Source organism: Centropristis striata, chromosome 19 (genome assembly GCF_030273125.1).
Source record: "Centropristis striata isolate RG_2023a ecotype Rhode Island chromosome 19, C.striata_1.0, whole genome shotgun sequence".
Lineage (NCBI taxonomy): Eukaryota > Metazoa > Chordata > Actinopteri > Perciformes > Serranidae > Centropristis > Centropristis striata.
In genome coordinates this window covers 12,165,196-12,185,142 of record NC_081535.1, presented here as the reverse complement: position 1 = coordinate 12,185,142, position 19,947 = coordinate 12,165,196, and the positions used below count along the sequence as shown (strand labels likewise).

Here is a 19,947-nt window from a genome sequence, read left to right as displayed (position 1 = left end):
ATCGGAATTATTGACACATCTACTGTTTAGAGTTGTAACTGTGTGCGAATAAAAAAGATAATCACCATGGGCATAGTTAATTAGTCACAGCAGTGCATAAACTTGACACTGTTAAGAGTAAATATTAACTTTCATCTTGACATGAACTTTACACTCATATCTGATCAGAATTAAGAGTCACCCATGTTTTAAATTACAACATACTGCAGTAGCCTAAGAGTCGTCAGTTAATTTTAACCTTTTTCGAAGACTTGCATGCATTACTTTGATTTGACGGTTGATGTGCATTGTGTCTTGCAGCCTCAGGCCAACAGCAAGTACAAGACCAGCATGTGCCGAGACCTTCGTCAGCAGGGAGGATGTCCCCGAGGAACCAACTGTACATTTGCACACACACAGGATGAGCTGGAGAAGTGAGTGCACACTCAGATACACTCCAAGAGGCTCACTGTATTCAAATAGAAAATATCTCCAGTTTGCATTTCTAGTTAGATAAAAATGCTTGTTCAACCACAGTAGTTATTTTGTGTTTTATAGCTGCAAGATGACAATTTATTAACAGAAGTATCTGAATATTTGGACGAATGCCTTTAGATTTATCTTCTCTCTGCTCTCATCTCTTTCAACACAGACTTCCCCAAGTTCCCACTTTTAATTAGATATTATTTATCTAATTATATATTTATTTAAAAGATTTACAATACAAGAGGTCCTCAGTGCAAACATTCAACCCTAACATGTTTATTAAGATCTTTTCCTCTGAGCTAAACATAACACTTCCCCTTTGTAATGAATTTCCCCATTTTTCCGTCTCTCTTCACAGATTTAGGCTCAGAAACAAGAAGAGCAGCAGCGTGGGCCGCACATTCCCATTAGCTCCAGGGGTTATGGGTAAAACCTTCACCATGGAGGGCAGCATCCACACAGACGTGTCTGCAGGCGTGGGGCAAGGTCTCAAAGGCTCAGGGGAGAACACAGGCTCCCTGACAGAGGGGCCCGGCCTGACTCACCCCCAACTGATCTCCAGAGGAGCTGACATGATGGAGGAAATGAAGAGAGCGGTGCCAAATGGATCCAGTGGGGCTAATGGTTTATCGAACAGAAACACATCAGGGTCAACTGAACAGTACGATTATTGATACACTTATTCACTGATGTTTGTGCGTCTTGACTTTTATGATTAATATTACTTTCAGTTTTACATTGCTTTTTATGTTAAGGTAGATTTGTCTAAATATTTAATTTTTAACCCCAATTCCAAAAAAGTTGTGATGATGTGTAAAACTTGGTGAAAACCAGGATGCATCAAATTCGGAAAGCATGTATATATTTCTGAAAAACAAATGCATGTCATTTTTTCCATTTTTAAATTGCATAAACAGTAATTTCATTCAGGTGCGGACCAAAAAGACCGCAATAGCTAATGATAAAAGGTGGTCTCTGTCTGATTTGTGATATGGAAATTCTTCCTGTATTTACTTTCTTGCTCCCACCTAGACAAATAAGTCTAAATATATTTATTTTGATTATAATTTTTGAAAAGAAATAGAACTAACTATGGTCACGTGGTGAAAACATCCTCATATGATTATTTGTGTATCAAAAAATTTGGTTTTCTGTCATTTACGTTTGAATGGGTCTAGTCAAATCCACATTTACAAGTCACCTGATACGTGGACTTGCAAACGTTGGCTATTTGCATATGACTTTGGTAGAGAAGGGATGTTAGGAAGGTCTGACTGTATCTCCAGCTCAGGTCATTCTTTCTCTTTATGGCTTTTACTTTGTCCATCAGGAAATCCATCTCACCTCCCAGGACTCCAGTCAGCCACTCCTCAGCATCGTCTCCCTTGACAACCGTTGGGCGTGGTGATGGTGGCCCTCCTTTGCCCAAACATGGTCAGTTCGTGCTGCGTGCACCACATCCTTCTCAGGCATCAGAGCTGTACTATCAGGAGCCCCACTCTGCATACGACAGTCCTCATTATCAACCAACCTGTGAGTCCATAAAAAAACGAACGTGTTAAAAAAATGTGTTATTATATGTCTTGGGAAAGTGTAAATGAATCTTCTTTTCTCTTCTCTTCTCTTCTCTTCTCTTCTCTTCTCTTCTCTTCTCTTCTCTTCTCTTCTCTTCTCTTCTCTTCTCTTCTCTTCTCTTCCCTCCTCCTCCTCTCCAGCAGGTTCCTACTATCAGTCTACTCTTCATCCTTCTCACAAACCCTGCATGGCTCGTTTCCTTCGATCCTCCAACGTCCCAGAATCCTCTCTGCCGCCCTCGATTGGCCCTCCGCCATCCTCCTACCCGAGCGACCCTCAAGCGCCACACCCACCTTCCTCCTCTTCTTCAGGGTACCCGCCGCACCCGCCTAGAGATCGGATGGGCCCTCCTGCCTTCCACCACCACCCGGGGCAGCCTCAGTACGGGCCTCTGGCTCCGGCTCATGGTGTTTATGCTCCGCTCTATGACAGCAGGAGAGTATGGAGGCCTCAGGTGAGCCTTGTGTTAATTACCATGTCCCTGTTAATTTGCTCATCCTGTGTCTTACGCTGGTAATGATGATTATTATCACGAACAGCTGTACCACAGAGAAGATGCCAGGAGTAACTCGCTCCCTCCAGAGGTGCTGCATTCCTCCGTCTACCAGCCTCCACTCAGGGAGAGATTCAACTCTCTAGACAGCAACTACTGCTCTGGAGCTGAACACCGTGCAGGGCTACACAGGGTAGGCGCAATAACGCACGTCTTATAGCACAGCCATGGGGAATACTCACTTCTGACTGGCTGGAGGAATTTTATTTTTAGATGACAACACATTTCTGATGTAACGGCTGCATCACTGTTTTAGTCACACTTTTAAGACACATATCCTTTTGAAAAACTTTACTAACTGGCTGTTTCTCCATTAGAGCTTCTTCTACTTGTTCATGACATTTATTCCAACGTTCATTGTAGCATCTATTTTGATTGCTTAATAACTTTAAAAATGGCATATTTTAATTATTGATTACTATATGAGAGAAAATCCACTCTGAGCCGTGCAATAATTAAGACATAATGTTTAAATATAACTGCAGAGGGTTATATTAAAATCATTTTCTTTCTCGTTTCCTTTTCTCAATGCCATCTCTTGTGTAGCTTCCGGATAAAAAAATCTGTGTTAATCGATGTTGGTCTGTCCTACATTGAAGGGATTTATGCTGCATTCTTTTCAGCCACATTTCCTTTCCTCCGGTTTTCTCTTTTTACACCCACATATCATCTCACCTCTACCTTCCCTGCCAGCCACAGAGCTGCAGTATGTAGCTTCAGCCTCCTCTGTAGTCCTCCCACTTCTCACCCAAATATGTTTCTGCCTCCCCCACTCTCTTCTCTCCTTCTCGCATCATAATATAGCATTACTAGTATGACTACTGCAGTGCTACAGTATATTTTACCAGTAATGCTGTCTGTGATAGAGATTTATAATATGGGACACAAAATGGAAAACAAATACCGACAAAATATACCTTTTTTTAAGGTCCAAACGAAGAATATTTTTAGATTTATTCATTTTTTAAGCAAGACTTGAAGATTTTTTTGTCTGTTGTGCTGCAGGAGAAAACAAACATTTTATTATCGCAGTGCTTATTTGTTGCAAACCAATCTAGTGCATTAGTACTGCAATGATGCAATATACCTTTTGTGTCCACCACGTGTATGTGGAATACGGTGGGAAAGACGTTCTTACATTAAGGCTTACATTACTCTCTCTGAACCAAGCCAAGATATGTGTGCATTCTCTGATCCTTCCCCATATGTCTTACTATACATATTGGAGGCAGGCTGGTGAAACAGCCACAAGATACAAACAAACCCCTTAAAAACTCTGGACAAGAGCCATTGCATTTTCATCACTGCAGAGTATTAGTAAAATATAATTAACTGAACTTTCAAATCATTTTAGATTATTTTCAAATTTGTGCTGGGTTTACAAAATGTTAAGTGGTTTTGGCCAGCCTCCACTACCTGACTTTATGTATACTCACTTTGCAAATGATTATCAGCTATCCTCTATACAAGATTAAACCATACCATTTGGACACACTGCCTTTAGGTAATTAACTTCTTCTGTAAAAGCCAAAAACCTGCCTGATGATGTGAAGAGCTGCAGCTCTACAGCACCAACTTTAAAGTCAAGGTTAAAGCTGCTCAGCTGTGTAGCCCCTGACATTGGACAATAACTTATGGTCTCCATGGCTTGCTTTTATTTGACAAGCATATGTTTTGTTATGTGAGCGATTGTGTGTAGCTTTGCATTATGTGTCTTGTGTGCTATTTTTTCTATAGATTTGTAATATGTTTTTACTCAGTACTACCAAGGGACTGCAGATGTGAATTAGCTTAAAGCTATGAATTGGTAAGGTGCATCGAATGGCAACATTTATGTTTTAAACTGTACTAGTCCCCTCCCCTTTAGATAAAAATAAAATAATTTCAAATAAAATTAATAAATAATTGTGCAAGCTAATCCAACCACCACTAATAACTTTAATATATATATATATATATATATATATATATATATATATTTTTTTTTAATAAACGGCTCTCCAATGTCTAAATTCAAATAGAACAATAGAAGCTTGACTATTTTTCATTAGAGAGTTGTTGTCTTGCATTATATTGGACAGCTGTTTTTATTGTTTCCACCCCCACAACGTCAGAAAAGGCTCCTCCATCTGCCCTGATGTAGACCTAGACCAAACATAAAATGCAATAAGAACACCTAAAGTTAGGAGAAAACAGGGAAAGACTGAGTACAAATCTAATTCAACGGAAAACTCAAAGTATTGTCTTAAAATGTGAATGTGTAGAGGTAATTTATGGCTATGGTCAGGTGTGTTGGCTAAAATGTGTTTAAGATGTTTAAACATATTAATATGTTAATATAAGTATATTTTCTCTCTTATCTTTCTCACTCTTCCTGTCTTGTCCTTATTAGGATTATGGCCGCGTTCCTCTCGGCTACGAGGATCTGTTTAGAAGGAAGCAGGAACAGTGGGCTCATCATCACCACCATCACAACGCAAGCAGGCCCTCCCAGTCCTCCCCCATCTTCACCATCGATTTTGGAACAGAGGTAGAGAGCAAATAAGAGAGACAACACATGTACACACACAGCATCGTTAAGGCCGCTTATAGGCATCGCATTTACAGTTAAAATGCCGCCATGACCAGTTTGTTATTAGTGTCACTGCAGCCACCAGAAACTGAGAGTAATAAATTGCCTGTGTATTTAACCGTTTTTATAATATGTAGGATTTAATTCCTATCCCAAAAGCTTGCACCTCAGCTGTGCCCAATGCTATTTAAGTGGGAGATAGTTGCTTAGCAACTGTGGAGGGAGATATCATAGCAATGCACAATTGTGGCGTATGTGCATGTGTGGGTGTGTGTGCGAGAGAGAAAGAAATAGAGAAAGCAAGAGGAGAGACTTTAACCAGCAGTGACTCAGGCTTTCAGCGGAGTAAAGCTTTGTTTAACAGCACGTCAGATATGTTTTTGTGAAGACATCCGCTTTAAAATTGAGTGCTGATTAAAGAAACCACAATGACTTTTTAAGTGTTTGTGCACTGATCTCAACTTAATTTTTATGCCTCTGCATAATAAGCATTGTCAAACAAAACCAGTGGAGAAAAGACTATTTAATGATACCCAGTGCTTGGCACAGCAATGGCAGCAGGTCAACAATGTTTGAGGAGCATGAGCCCTCTTAAAACCTACAACTTATGTTTAATATTCATTTCACGTGTAAAATTCACACACATTCACAGCTCTCGGCAATTAAGAAATTCTTTTTCACCTAATCTGAATGTCCTTGGGGTATGGGAGAAAATTGGATACCCTTGTAGGTATGGGGAGAACATGCAAACTCCAACCAGAAAGCTGGTGCAGGTGACAGTGCACACCGCTGAGCCAGTGTGCCATCACAGCTCTCACTGTATAATTATTGATATTATATAGCCAGCAGGTTTATAGTGCAAGTTTTCCTGTTAAAAAAACACCAAAATTACACCATTTATCACAGCCAGAAACCATGAAAAACAGAAATTATCGTCATATTTTTCTACATTTCTGACAGTTCTTGAACAAATCATATGTGATTAATGCCTCTTTCAGGAAAATAACCAATTCTAAGCTTAAAATAGTGATGTTTCTTTAAAACAAGAGAAGTGATCAATATGTCCAGGTGCATCTCAATAAATTACAATATGATGGAAAAGTCAATTTCCAGTAGTTCAAGTCAAATAGCCCCGACCAAGTATTGAGTCATATAGATGGACATACTTTTTAGAGGCCAACATTTCCATATTAAACATACTTTTTAAAATTGGTCTTGTAGTATTACATTTTTTTGAGACACTGAATTTTAGGTCTTCATTAAATCATTATAATGAGAAGAAATTAAATAAATTAAGACGTGAAACGTTTCATTCTGTGTGTAATGGATCTATATAATGTGTTATTTCCACTCTTTGAATTGAAAAAATGAATGACATAAATAAACCTTTCTATGATATTCTAATTTATTGAGATGCACCTGTATAACATATGGAGCCCTTGGACTTGTGGGCACTTGGAAAACTTTTTTTTTGCAATTTTCTTCCTTAGGAACAAGCAAAGAAGTGCCTCTCACTGTCATTTTGAAATGTTTCTTTCTCTTTCAGCATGTGGAGAGCAGTGGAGGCCAGTGTGTGGGGTGCCGGTTCAGAGGCGAGGAAAGTTTAGCACACTACTCCCCGTGGTCTTGTGGTACCATTGGCCCTTGCCTCAGCCCCTTTGAGCCTGAAGCGCTCACACACACCTCAGCTCACTCCTGCTCAGAGCACTCGGTAAGACACACATCCGAAAAATAATTTGGTAACGCTTTATAATAAGGTCCTTAATAACCATTAATTAACAAGTAATAAGGCATTGTTCTCGCTTTAGATCCGGTAGTTGCAAAAAGCATAGTTAACTTATAGTTAACTTATAATAGATGAGCAATAAAGTATATTTAATATCAATAAGCAAACAAAATAAGATGAATAAAGGCATGGCAAAGACATAATGGGTGGGTCATGGGTGTTTGTAATGCCATTATTAACACTTATATAAGCTTATAAACACACAATAATGTTAATAAGCATCTTGTAAGGACTTACAAGGGCCTTATTACTTGTTAATTAATGGTTATTACAAGGACCTTAATATAAAGCGCTACCAATAATTTTAATTTCATGATAATGGATGTGTTTTAACAGTGTTCATGTTCTTCTCATGCAGGAGCTGGACAGTAACGGAGGTGGAGGTGGCAGCAGCAGCGTTAGTGGTAGTGGTAGTGGTGTCGGGAAGCAATGGCTGCATTCATTGGATCACTACCGTCGCTTGAAAGATGAGGACCCAATCATTCCCTTTAGTGAGGGGCCCATTATCTCTAAGTGGGGTGCCATATCCAGGGCATCTCGCACAGGCTACCATACCACCGACCCTATCCAAGCCACAGCCTGCCAGGGCACCGCCAACACCACACCTATCAACTTTAAAGGTTAGGAGGAATATAAAAGTACATTATTGTTCAAAGGTTTACATGATGATAGTCTAAGTTTTTTATTTGGTTTTACACGGTCACCTCCACATAAAGTTGGAATAATTTCCTTTTCAGACACAATCCTCTGATAAATGTGGTTTTATTTTTATTGTGATATGTTTGAAAGAAACTGATTAATAAAGTTTTGAGAAGATATACACTTTTATCTGTCAAGAATAAATCAACACACGTTTTACCTCAATAGTGCACTTTCTACAGATGTGAGCATGGGCTATTACTGGTTTTTGTAACTTAATTTGTATTATTGTTATTATATTGTTGTTTATTTATTTATCTTTTCCTCATCTTTATTGTTTTTATTATTATTATTATTATTATTATTATTGTTGTTGTTGTTGTTATTATCAATTTTAAATATATTTTTTTCTCCTTTCTTTTTTTTTTTTAATTATTATGATTATTACTATTATCCTTTTTCTCCCCACTCTTGTCCATGGGGAGGGAGGGGGGGTTTAATACCTAATGTTAATTGTACTGACTCTGAAATGTGGTACTTTGTTTGAAAATTTCAATAAATAAATTGTAAAAAGAATAAATCACATTGTCACAATAATTTCATGGAAAGAGGTAAAAAAATATTTTATTCCAAATTCATGGGCGACTGTGTATTTATTATATTCTGGGTTATTTTCTTGTTTTATTTTGAAGTCTCTACATTCAAGTTGAATATTTCATCATGTAACTGTTCTTTAATATAATATTAATATAGAGATACATAAAACATTTTTATTATTATAAGGCAACTGTTGCTGTGATTTTTTTGTCTCTATTATTTAAAATTTTCTGTTTTTCTCTCAAAGATTACAACCACCACCTGGATCACAGTGACTACAGGTGGAGCTCCAGAGGATCAGACTCTTCCAGCCACTCTAGTTTCCTAGAGAGGTACAGCACATATAAATCCTTTTTTTTAGCATTTTATTTTCCTTTGGGTCAAACATGTTGTTGATCTATGGGGAAACACGCAAACTCCACATGAAGAGAAGTGAGAATTGAACATGAAACTGTTCTAATCTTCACAACCTGCTACAGTAAATCCTGTGACCATGATTAATTTCACAACTTTACAGTATTGGTTAGAGTTCTCTCTGCTTAAATTCCCCCTGGGCACACACGGAAATTCATTCCTGATTGTTCTTAACACATTTGCTCTCACTTGTCCGCTCTCATCCCTCCCTTCTATCTTATCGTGCTGCAGTTGTTTCCTCTCTGTGGTCAGGCTAAAAATAGTGCAGCTAACTGGATGGTAAAACCCACTGGGCAGCCAAGTAATGTAGTCAGGAAAGCCCTTTGCACTGATGTGTGTAATGCACACAATATCTTCCAATATACTGTCATAATATATTAATGACAATATTTAGTTTTACATGGTGTTTTAATGGGTTCAATTAACAATTACCATTCATGTCCAATGTAGCGTTTTATTAATCATTTAAACACAATATTTATTGCATTTTAGCACATATTGTATTGCACAAAACACAGCAGCAAAGAAAGTTATAAGCAGATCATAGACCCTAAGAGATTGAATCAAAAAGACAGAAAGCAGCATGGCATGTAAACATTGCATGTTACATGGGAAGATCACAGAGCGTGGATACATAACACAAATCAAGGAATACACTACTAATGCAAATTAGTAAAACTACCCAGTAGAGAGCATTAGACACTCACCGAGGTCCTGGAAGGATGCCAGGCCACAGTGCAACGCCCCCTGTGTACGAACTCTCCTGTGCAATTTGGGAGGTAGTTTAGAGAAACCCACAGCTTATCAAAATCCCTTTCATTCCCCTTCAAAACTGAGCTCAAGCACTCCATTGGCAAAACTTTAAAGATTTCTCAGTAGGAGGTGTAATGTTTTATTTTTTATTTTTGCTTCATTATTTTCTACTGATGCCAAGGATATTGATACCAAGAAATGTTCACTTTCAATTTACTATAGTAAAGGCATATTATACAGGAACTGTCACTTACTGTTTGTAAACATTCAAACTTGGCCTGTGCTGTTTCACCTTGTTATATATTCGCCTTTTTCGTAGCTTTAGGTCAAAAGTGTGACGCCCAAAAAACACAGCAACATAAAAGGGAAGAGAAAATGCAGCCAGAGTGCCACACACTTTTAATGAGTCATCAGTGATGATTGAGAGGGATTATTTTAGTGGGACTCTGAATATTGTTTTTTAGGAAAATCCTGCGTGTTATACCTTTGAAAAATGTAATTTTTGTCTCTGTCCGTATGTTTTTTAGCGAGCAGCTTTGTGCATCAGACCTTCGCTGCCGTCGAACTTCAATAAGCAGCGGAGAGAAAATCGTGTCTGATCTGCAAGCCCGTCACACGGCCTACAGCAGAGCGGAGAGCGAACCGGACCCAGATCGAGATATTGAGCTTGAACTGTGCGCTCTTGACATGGAGGATTCAGACCACCAGGAGATCAAGTCTCAGGTTGGTGTGACCATATACAATAAAAACGAAGGAGTTAAATTTTATGTGAACAGTGAAACAGTTCACAAAACAGTGAAACATCTTTCTTTCTTTTTTATAACCTTTGCCTCTCAGGAGTCTTTAGAGCTGGCCACCCCACAGTCTCAGGATGCTTCCCACCTCCTCCCACCACCCTGCTCCTCTCCCCTCCTCTCTTCTCCTGTGGAGGAGCACTCCCAAACAGATCCCTCAACAGAAAAGATGGATGCTCACCTGCTGAAAAAGATGGCCTTCAGGTGATTTACCATGGTAATGGGTGTTTCACAGGATCGCCCTCAGTCATCTTTCACTCGAATTTTCTTCCCCTCTTTCATCACATTCTTCTTTCCTTCCTTCCTCTCTTTCCCTTTTCCAGGAAAGCTCTGTCTCCTGGAGGGTTGGTCTCAGGTGGTCTGGGCGTAGGCAAGCTTGTGCTGCGGACTGGACCTCCTCGACTGGGGGACACTTCCACGCGGGCTTGTCCTGAAGCGCCCGGCACAGAGATGTTGCTCAATGGAAGCTAAGGGGACACAAAGTCAGACACTGACCTGCGCCGAGCTAGAGCTGAGTCGCTTGCCCACAACCAGATCCTGGTTAAAGGGAATACCATTTAATTCCAGCCTTCATATATGTCAATCATATGCCTCAATAAAACTTGACAGATATGGGTCAGCAATCTCTGCTGTGTCACGTTATAAGGGACAAGAGAAAACACATTGTCCTGCCTCCTAAGTTGTGATCTTCACCATTGTACAGATCCACAGAGAATTTAGTGATATCACTGTTTTTGCCCAGTAAGGCACATGACCACTTTGCCCTTACAGTAGATATTGAACTTTGCAGTTTCAACCCCAAGTACACCACATGATCTAATCCTGAGGTTTACACATCATCTACTTTGTTGTCATTCTACATGGCTGACAAAGAAATTGATTAATATCTGTTTAAAAGACCTTTTTTTTTTAACTTCACATGGTCTGTTGGACAGCAAAAGCTTATAGAGTAGGTGCCAAGTTGAGTAAAGTTTTGCTGTACCGTCCAGTGGAAATGCAGCATTACCTCTCCAAAGGTATAGAAAACAGTGATTAATTGTAACTTTTTGCCATCCTATTAACTATTGCTTTTCATGTAGGCATTAACGTACATAGTCTTGGCCTCACCCAGCTCAATGCTCCTGATTTTATGTATAGCCTGTGTTGTATTGCTGCATAATACATTTGGTTTTACAAGTTTTCCCTCAGAAAAAGAGATAGATGTTATAATACTGAGAGGAAAAATGGGCAGGCCGCTCCCACCCTCAGACTAAATAGGAAACTGCAGAAAACAAAGGTCTCCACTATGCTGATACTCAAAAAAGCTCTATTTTTATGTGTCATATGTTGACCTCTAAATTCATTTGACTATCATGAGATTGCAGAACACGATTACACAGTCATAAACTGAATTTTTAATGATCATTAATCACTGGAGGAAAGATGATCACTGGAGGCCAAGGGGGATGACAACAAAACAAAGATGTGTGTACATTTTTCTGTCCATACCATACTACTATTATTGGTGACTCATTACTAAAGAATACCAATTACCAATTTTAGAACAGAAATTGTATTTTCAGCTGCAGATGGAGCTAATTTAGAAGATTTCTATACAAGCTATTTAAACTCACAATCAATCTAAAAAACTGTTGTTCCATCTTTGTGTGCCTGTAGTGGTTCTGGCATTTAATCCTGCTGTACATAAGGACACACACACACACACACACACACACAAAGCTACATGTGTGCTGTCATTCACACACAGTAGTCTCAAACATGCAATACAGTGGCCTTTCTCTCCCTGGTGTTACACAGACTCAAACATTGGGCTCAACAAGGTTTTTTCCCGCCGACAGACTCCCGTCCTGTTTCAGAGCTGTTATCTTTTATGTAAACATGATTTAAGAAGCTGGAAATCACATTTTTGTAGGCTCATGGCATTTTTCGTGCTTTTCAGTCCGGCCAGCTTTATGTAAACAATATTCAGAGCATGATGTTTTAAGCTGAAGTGAGGGACGCCACTTCTCCTTTTTCTGTTTCTGTTTCCTTGTGTCACTTTTTAACAAGTTTTTGTTTCTTTTATTTCGTGCATTGCTGACTTCTGTGAAGTTGTTTGTCGGGGTATTTTGTATCAGGATCTTTGTTACTCTTGTTTTGTTGCTATATTTTACATCACAGAGACAAAATTGATAGTCTTGTCTAATGTTTCTCTGAGTTTGCCGGCCGTCGGATGTCATCAGTACGCTGTCTAGTTCACTGTAATTTTGTGCAGTATGGGTAATTTCCATACACAATAGCCTTGCCTCACTCCCCTTTTATAGACATGAGGCAACTTGTCATGTGTGGCTTAATGACTTAAGTAAATAGCGTGAAAACATAAACCCATTTTAGATATACAGGATTTAAAGTCATGAGTTTGTTTACACCCTATTCTAAATCTTATTAGATTTGTGTAGAATGAGAAGAAGGGGGTGACTAATATCTTTCCTCTCACCTAAGCTAATGTACCTTTTCAAAAATGTTCCTCTCAGATTACACATTAAATCCCATTTTAGAGGATGGTAGAATGGCTGCACTTGTGAGGATTGCTTTTTGAGTTTAAACATTATTAACTGGAATGAACAACGGAATAGTGGACTGTTAACCTTTTGGGACTTTCTCTCTTATCTTCCACCAACGCAGCGGGTAGACAAAGTGAAAAAATTGGACTGAACGATTCAGTGTAATACTCTTTTGTAAACTCTCCAATGTTTTGTAGGGTTCATTTCTGAGCTGGCGCAGGGATTTTCGCTGCTCTGAGTCATTAAAATTAGCTCAGCTACCTACTGTCGCTCTGCATCTGTTTACAACTTCACCTTTGAAGTCATGTAAGTGCCATGTTGTGTACAGTACAGTACAATCAATCCCTTCAATCTTCCTACTAGCTTTTCATATTCCTCATGAACTACGTGAGGAGGGAAAGGCTCAGACAGAGATTCTTCTCGTGTAGTTCTGCTTTGTTCCATTAGAGGAGGCTAGATCCTTGTCTGTCTGAATCGCTCAGGGAAGACTTAAGTTGCTCAGCTACTTTGGCTTTTTCTACATTCATCACTTAAATATTCTGTGGAAGTATTTACCTGAATTTCACTTGCCGATAACTGACCCTTTCACCCAAAGCATACATGGGTTAGAGATTATATTGTTTGCCAGTGTTTACTTTGCCAGTGTTTTCTTTTACCTCTTAGTATCAATATTGGCTTTGCTATTCCTGTTCTCATGGGAAAGGGCTGGGCACTACTGTATGTAACAACAGTATTGTGAGTATTGAACTAACGTCAAAGTGATACTCCCTGTTTCCTTTAAAGTGTCTATAGAGCACTGCTGTAGTGGCTAATTGCACTGCACTAATTCCCACCCCATCACTGCCAGCGGGTGCAGCTTCGCCCCACCGCCCCATCCTCCCTGCATCCTGCGTCATGCATGCGACATAGTCCCTCTTGTGATGGCGGAGGAGTATTGATGATTCTGTAGTTGTGATACAACACACCCAGCGCTGTAAGAGTTCTGCACATGCCCACTGTGTGGCCACGTCAAGTGCTGAAGTTTGCTTGCAGCATTTTACTTGTTTGCTCATGAATTTAATTCTTGTTTGATAGAGATTATATTATTATTATTATTATGACTATTATTGTTATTACCACATTTGGTTGTTGTTGTGGTATTTTTCCTTCTCGGTATAAGTCAGCTTCTTTGTTTTGAATTTGAGAATTTGCTGAAATTTTTTATTAGACAAGAAAGTGTCTCATTATTCTATATTATATGGGGAAAAAAAGCCTGTTTGTTGATTGTGAAACATATGATGAACTGATGTTTTCTGACTATTCATGTCTGTATTAGACATTTTATTTGCAAATCTATTGTTCGATTGAAATGTAAATGAACTATTAAGAGATGGTACACATCCGTCATTGTATACAGTCTGGCACCATCATTAGATGGACTTATAGTATAGACGCTCATTTATACAACCTGTGATAATCAGATATATTTAAATGTTTAAATCATTGGGGCAGTTGTGTAATGTTTCGGAATGAGGAAAATAAACTCCTGAAGAGACAGCATATTTAAAATGTCCCCTTAATGAATAATACTGTTACGTATTCCATTTATTTCCTTGGAAATATCACATTGTGAAAGGTTTCCCTTTTACTGACTGTACGGTAATGCAGGACTGGAGTAAGTCAAACCTATGATGAAACTGATTTATGTGCTATTACTGATTGATGGAAATTGTTTGAATATCGTTTGACTGACTGATTGATTCTTCTGTGCATTTTCTGGCTTGTTCATCTGTACTACACTGACTTACAGACAGCTTGGCTGAGCAGCATTCTGCTTCTGTGTTGCACTGAGAGATGGATTTATGAAAAGGCACATGAATTTGCATGCCACAATAAAACCAACAACAAATGATGTGTTTTTGTGATCCCTGTCATTATTTGTAAATGTTGTATAATGATAAGAGGTGTTAGATAAAGCACCAAATTCATAATTCAATTTATATTAATTATTTAATGGTTCTCTTAAGAATAAGTATTTATTTAATGTTCTTTTTTCAACTTGGTGTTAATGGGGCAGAGTTTTTCCACTATGCAATCCAGATACATATTAAGTAGGAGAACATATTTCTCCCACATTCTTAGACTTACTTTTTGTATCTTGGATGGATTATTGAATGGACAGTGGCCCAGGGACCAAGGTGTCAGGGGTCCTGACTCACAAAATGTTCCTAAAAATAAACAAACAACTTAAAACATGCATATATGAGCTATAAACAACAACAAAAAAACAACCACAAAGAAAAGCAAAATGACTAAAAAAAGATGCAAATCCATCACATCAGGCAAATTGAGTAAACATAAATGTAATACAATACATGTAAAATAATTAAAGAGATGTAAAATAAATATAAAGAGACCAACCACAAATGCATGCAAAATATATGTAAAATTGGTAAAGATACAAAGCAACTACAAAGCGAAGAAAAATTACTAATTAGACTAAAATTAGACTCTTTGGGACTCTTTAAGTTTCAGTGTCTTGTTACTATGTAGACAGGGTGGGGGGCTCTTACATGTCTGTGCCCAGGGGCCCATTGTCTCATAATCTGTCCATGTTCATTATTTATCAGTGATTTTCTTATTGAGCTTTTGAGAGGTTACTGTGAAGACTCTTGACACACATCATGAGTCATCACTTTTTGCTCCTGGTTCTTGAATTTTCTGGTCTGGGAGACACTGTATGAGACCTCTCTCACTGTTTCATGCTGTAATGTTGTATGAGGTGTTTAAATACAATCAGGAAAACTAAAGGTTTAACAAAACACAAGGGGGTGCTAAAAATCTCTATAACTCACTTGGAAAAAATCTGACAGGGAACTGAAAGAGAGTCTATAGTTGAACTGTCCAACATATACCTGCTAAAACCACACTAGCTTTGTGATTAGTGTATAGTGGTTTGGGGTTTATTATGTTAAAAGGACAAGAGGAATTAATTCTATTACCTGGTACAACTATTATGAACAGGCTGGACAGGAAAGGCCAGCTTGGCATGACCACAACACAGTGAGAAGTGTGAGAGGGTGTGTTGCTGTGCAAACTACTGCTCAAAGCTGAATAATGTGAGTGTACATTTGAGTTTGAACTCCTGAAACAATGGTTTTTCTAATGTGTAATGGGTAAGGAGGGAATGTTTCAAGAAAAAAACAAGGGGAAATTAAATTTGTTATAATTATATGACCTTAGTAATTAATTTATTATTAGGGTAAGCAGTGATGGTGCTTTTTGTGGGTCTGAGACAAAATACTGTCACAGGTAGAACGGTTTAAAGGTGGTTTTATTTAAAAGGCAGCTTTAAAATCTAATTAATATGCCTAATTATTAACATATTAACAAATATCACGAATAAAATCTATTTTGCCTGTGAAACCCAACCAAGACAGAGTCACATAACAGCATCCATCACATAAGAGGACAACAATATCAGATCACAACATCAAAAATAGGAAACTCTATAAAAATGTATAACACCATACAGGCAAGAATATTGAATCATGTCATGTGATTGTTCGTTAATTGAAGCAACTGGAGTTAGCACAGCCAACTCACCTTATTTCAAATGATTCAAATAGATAAGGGTCTCAAATTTGAGCTTGGCCTACAGATTATTCCAGGGTCAAGAACTGTAGACCGGACCTGTTTTGCCAGCCACTGTGCTGATAAGAGGCTCTGTGAACTCATTTTGCAAAAATAAAAACCTCTGGCTTCCAGTAAGTAAGTAGGACATTTGCCAAAGAAGATCTCATAGACTAAAATTTGTGAAGCATGAATTAATGTGGTTTGGTCTCAGCTTTATACAAACAAAATAATTAAAACTACTAAAATACATTTTAGCCTACTAGTGTAGTGTAAGAGTGGTGGCTCACTTTATGGATTCCTTCACTTGGACTTGGCCCAAGCACATGAGAGCTGCTTTAGTCTCAGACTTAAGACCCAAACTTATATCATTTGAGGTGAGCCGTCTCTGCAGACTCGGGCCTTGATTGGACTTGCCCCTAAAGACTCAGAGAGACATCTCTGTGGGCATCATGGCATTAGATAACGCTTCCCCTCCCTCAGCACTGGCGAGAGGGGCACTGACAGGCGCATGCGCAGTGTGGGTGTCAGCGGGTTGGTTGGACTTGTGTTTACAGCTCGGCTGGATGCTGTTGGCTGCTGATGTTATTGGGAAAGTGCAATGTTGTACCAGCCGCTATTGGAATAAATACAACCGTGGGAATACAGGTACGATGCTTTACACTTGCACAGTCTTTTGGTTTCAACGTTAAATGCGGCTGTCTCTTCAGTTATAAACAAAAAACCTGTTTGTTGGTTGTAGCGTGGCTAGCAGCCGTTAGCTAACCAGCTAGCTACATACAGTAATGGCCTGTTTCAAGGCTTCAATGAGGGCCAGTCAGCGGGTAATTTCACCAAATTACTGCCAACACATTTATATAGCAGTTTGCTTTATGGTAGCGGAACAGTTTCGCCACATCCTCATTGTGCAGTTAAACATTTTTGTCGGACTTTGAGTCGATGACTGCTGAGTAGCTATCTTTGCTAACGTAAGGCAGGTTTGTGAGGGCTAACTGGGGCAATAAGTTAACACTAACGGTAGAGCTTGCTACATTAGGCTCCACCAACGTGATTGACTTATAAAGAATTAAATCGTTAATTAAGTTATCCATACAAGAGCTGTAGGTTTTGAAATGTATCGAGGCCCCATTAGGCTAAATAGGCTGCACGTCCAGATTAAGTGATGCACCTGTGAGACCAGAAAGCCAATTAAACCTCTACAGTTATATCTCGTCACACTGTTAAATTAATCACCTAAGTCATTTTTTTGTGAAAACTGTTTTTTTTTGCCTAAATCATCTCCTCATGACGCCAGCCACCTATGGTAAAATCGCTTACATCCTGAGTTGATCAGATCATGTGATTTTATCCCTTTAAGATCATCACTTCTTTGACAAAGAAGAGCTAGAGGGAGATTGTTTAGTTATCAGTTTAGTTTATCAGTGTTTTATTGTTGACACTAATATTGGTAACACTTTACTCTAAGGTGTCTACATAAGAGTGACATGAGCGTGTCATAAACATGACATGGGATGTGTCATGAACATTAATGGCACTTTGAAGTAACATTAATGCTCATGATACTTGTCATGTCATGTTTCTGACAGGCTTGTGAGACAAGTCAATTATCATTTCACATAATTTACACACAGTGTTATTACTATGCCAATAGCCATCCTTTGTTACATCCTTTTTGAGTGAAATGATCAATAAATGTCATATATTACACTTTTGGTGTTTCCTGCAAAACTTGAAAAAATGAGTTAGGTGATTATTTTAACAGGGTGACGATCTGTTTGCGAATAAATAGGCTGGAGTCTCTGTGACACATATTTGTAACATATTTTCTCTTTATTGGTATACCCTTAAATTTTAAGCTCAGACTTGAATGACAGCTGGATATTCTCTGTTTTAGTTTTCAGATTTTACAGGTTGGTAGTATTGTTTATGGTTACTGTACTGTAATTTTCTGTGTCATATGCACTTATTTATTTAACTGCACTATGCACTGATAATCACATCAGCCAGTCTGTTTCCTGTGCTGAGTTTACCACATGTACACAAGTTCATTTTGACATATGATGAAGACATAAAACTTAAGGATATGATCAAATTACATCAGGAGAGCATTGATAGCTCAATAGCTTATAGGCTACTTTCACTCATTTTTTTTGCTTTTGATTGTTATAATTCCTTCATTGGTTAGTAGTCTTTGACTGTGAATCTTTGTTTAAAACTGGAGCAGTTAACACTAGCTGACCTACAGATCCTCAATGGTGGAAATTTAACTTTTGACTTGAATCATTCTTAATTCAATCACTCCACATGATCTATTGTCGATTGAAGTTTTGTTATTGTCACATGATAAGGGAGGAACCAGCAGATTGTTTTGAGAAGTCACTGTGGTTGACTGTGTGCGTTTGACAAGTCTGCTGTGAGGCATTGTCTTAATGAGTGTGATTTTGGTTGAATGACCCCATTGACACCCAATCATTAGGCACAGAAATGTAAGAATCAATGCAATGATACATAACAATTATTTACACCAACTTTGTAACTAGATGAATAACATGTTAATGCATGATCTTCTTTGAGAATAATTGTTGTAGCGTATAGCCATTTTTTTAATCTAACATTTCAGCATTTTAAAAGGGTGTGACACACTGAATTTTTCCCGGGTATGCTTGAGGGTTAACACTGCACGGGTTTGTCAATCAATGACTAGTGCAAGTTTAACTAAAACAAACTGATATGGTGATCAAGTAGCCAATTCGTACTGAGTTTTTTTATATATATATATATATATATATATATATATATATATATATATCCCTAACAGTGAGACTCAATTAGTTACAGTTATAGCAACAACCTAGCTGCCATTAGCTTAATGCCACAAATGATTGTTTGTCAAGAATAGGACTGTTGATACCAGTAGCAGTGGATCACATTTCTGGTAACAATGAACCAAATTTGCCAAGCGTCAATTCACTTCCTTGTTCCCGTTCTGTTTCCTGGAACTCAGGTATAACAGTAATGCAGGTGACACGTGCACAAAAACACATAACCCAGATGTGTGTATGTAAATGTTTGCTTAATTAACAACAATCAATTCCTAGCAGAGGAGGGAATAGATCGGGTCTTCATCAGATGCAATTTCTGTTATATTTAAGTCAATATAAGGATTATATATTTTCTACAGAGTAGGGCTAATGCCACTGCTTCACAGTAATATGCTTTTTAAACATTGATCTTTGTACAAGACAGTACCTTTTCAGGCATGCCTGTTTACAAGCAATTATTTCAAATACAAGCAATTATGGAAATAAGAAGTGCATAAATTGTTATTCATTCGATCAAGCAATTCTATTAATAAATAGAAAGGCCCAAAGAATGATGCTTGTAATTTCATTTCAGTATCTGCATGTCAGATTATGTACTTACGTCAGTCATAATAAAATGCAGAACATATTAATTTATTTACCATAATTATATACATATAAATACAATCCACCTCCTTCAAAGCCAATATATCAAATCTAATGCACTTTCTCGAAATTCTGCACATCCCTTCTCTTTGTGTGTCCCCTCGTATCCGTCCTCTTATAGCTTTTAACTGTAATTGAGTTTGTACTGAGCCCTGAATGCTTGGAAGTCCCAACAAC

At 38.2% G+C, this 19,947-nt stretch overlaps 2 protein-coding genes across 5 annotated transcripts in view; both read left to right on the top strand.

The window, feature by feature from the left end:
- Positions 1–14,582, top strand: part of rc3h2 (ring finger and CCCH-type domains 2) — a 32,598-nt gene extending 18,016 nt beyond the window's left edge. The window contains exons 9-20 of one of the 3 annotated variants that reach the window (XM_059357934.1): positions 301–413; positions 824–1,126; positions 1,796–1,998; positions 2,181–2,494; positions 2,580–2,726; positions 4,986–5,123; positions 6,712–6,876; positions 7,310–7,571; positions 8,435–8,519; positions 9,882–10,077; positions 10,192–10,352; positions 10,472–14,582. In XM_059357934.1, coding sequence (XP_059213917.1) covers positions 301–413; positions 824–1,126; positions 1,796–1,998; positions 2,181–2,494; positions 2,580–2,726; positions 4,986–5,123; positions 6,712–6,876; positions 7,310–7,571; positions 8,435–8,519; positions 9,882–10,077; positions 10,192–10,352; positions 10,472–10,619 — 2,235 coding nt within the window. In that variant the 3' untranslated portion in view covers positions 10,620–14,582. Of the gene's footprint in view, positions 1–300; positions 414–823; positions 1,127–1,795; positions 1,999–2,180; positions 2,495–2,579; positions 2,727–4,985; positions 5,124–6,711; positions 6,877–7,309; positions 7,572–8,434; positions 8,520–9,881; positions 10,078–10,191; positions 10,366–10,471 lie in introns of all 3 variants that reach the window. The other 2 variants (XM_059357935.1, XM_059357936.1) reach the window with 2 other exon arrangements.
- A 2,238-nt stretch (positions 14,583–16,820) lies between these two features.
- LOC131992097 (rab GTPase-activating protein 1) overlaps positions 16,821–19,947 on the top strand; it is a 79,250-nt gene continuing 76,123 nt past the window's right edge. For both annotated transcript variants that reach the window (XM_059357495.1, XM_059357494.1), the window contains exon 1: positions 16,821–16,951. The gene's annotated coding sequence lies outside the window, so the exon portion shown is untranslated. The remainder of the gene's footprint in view (positions 16,952–19,947) is intronic.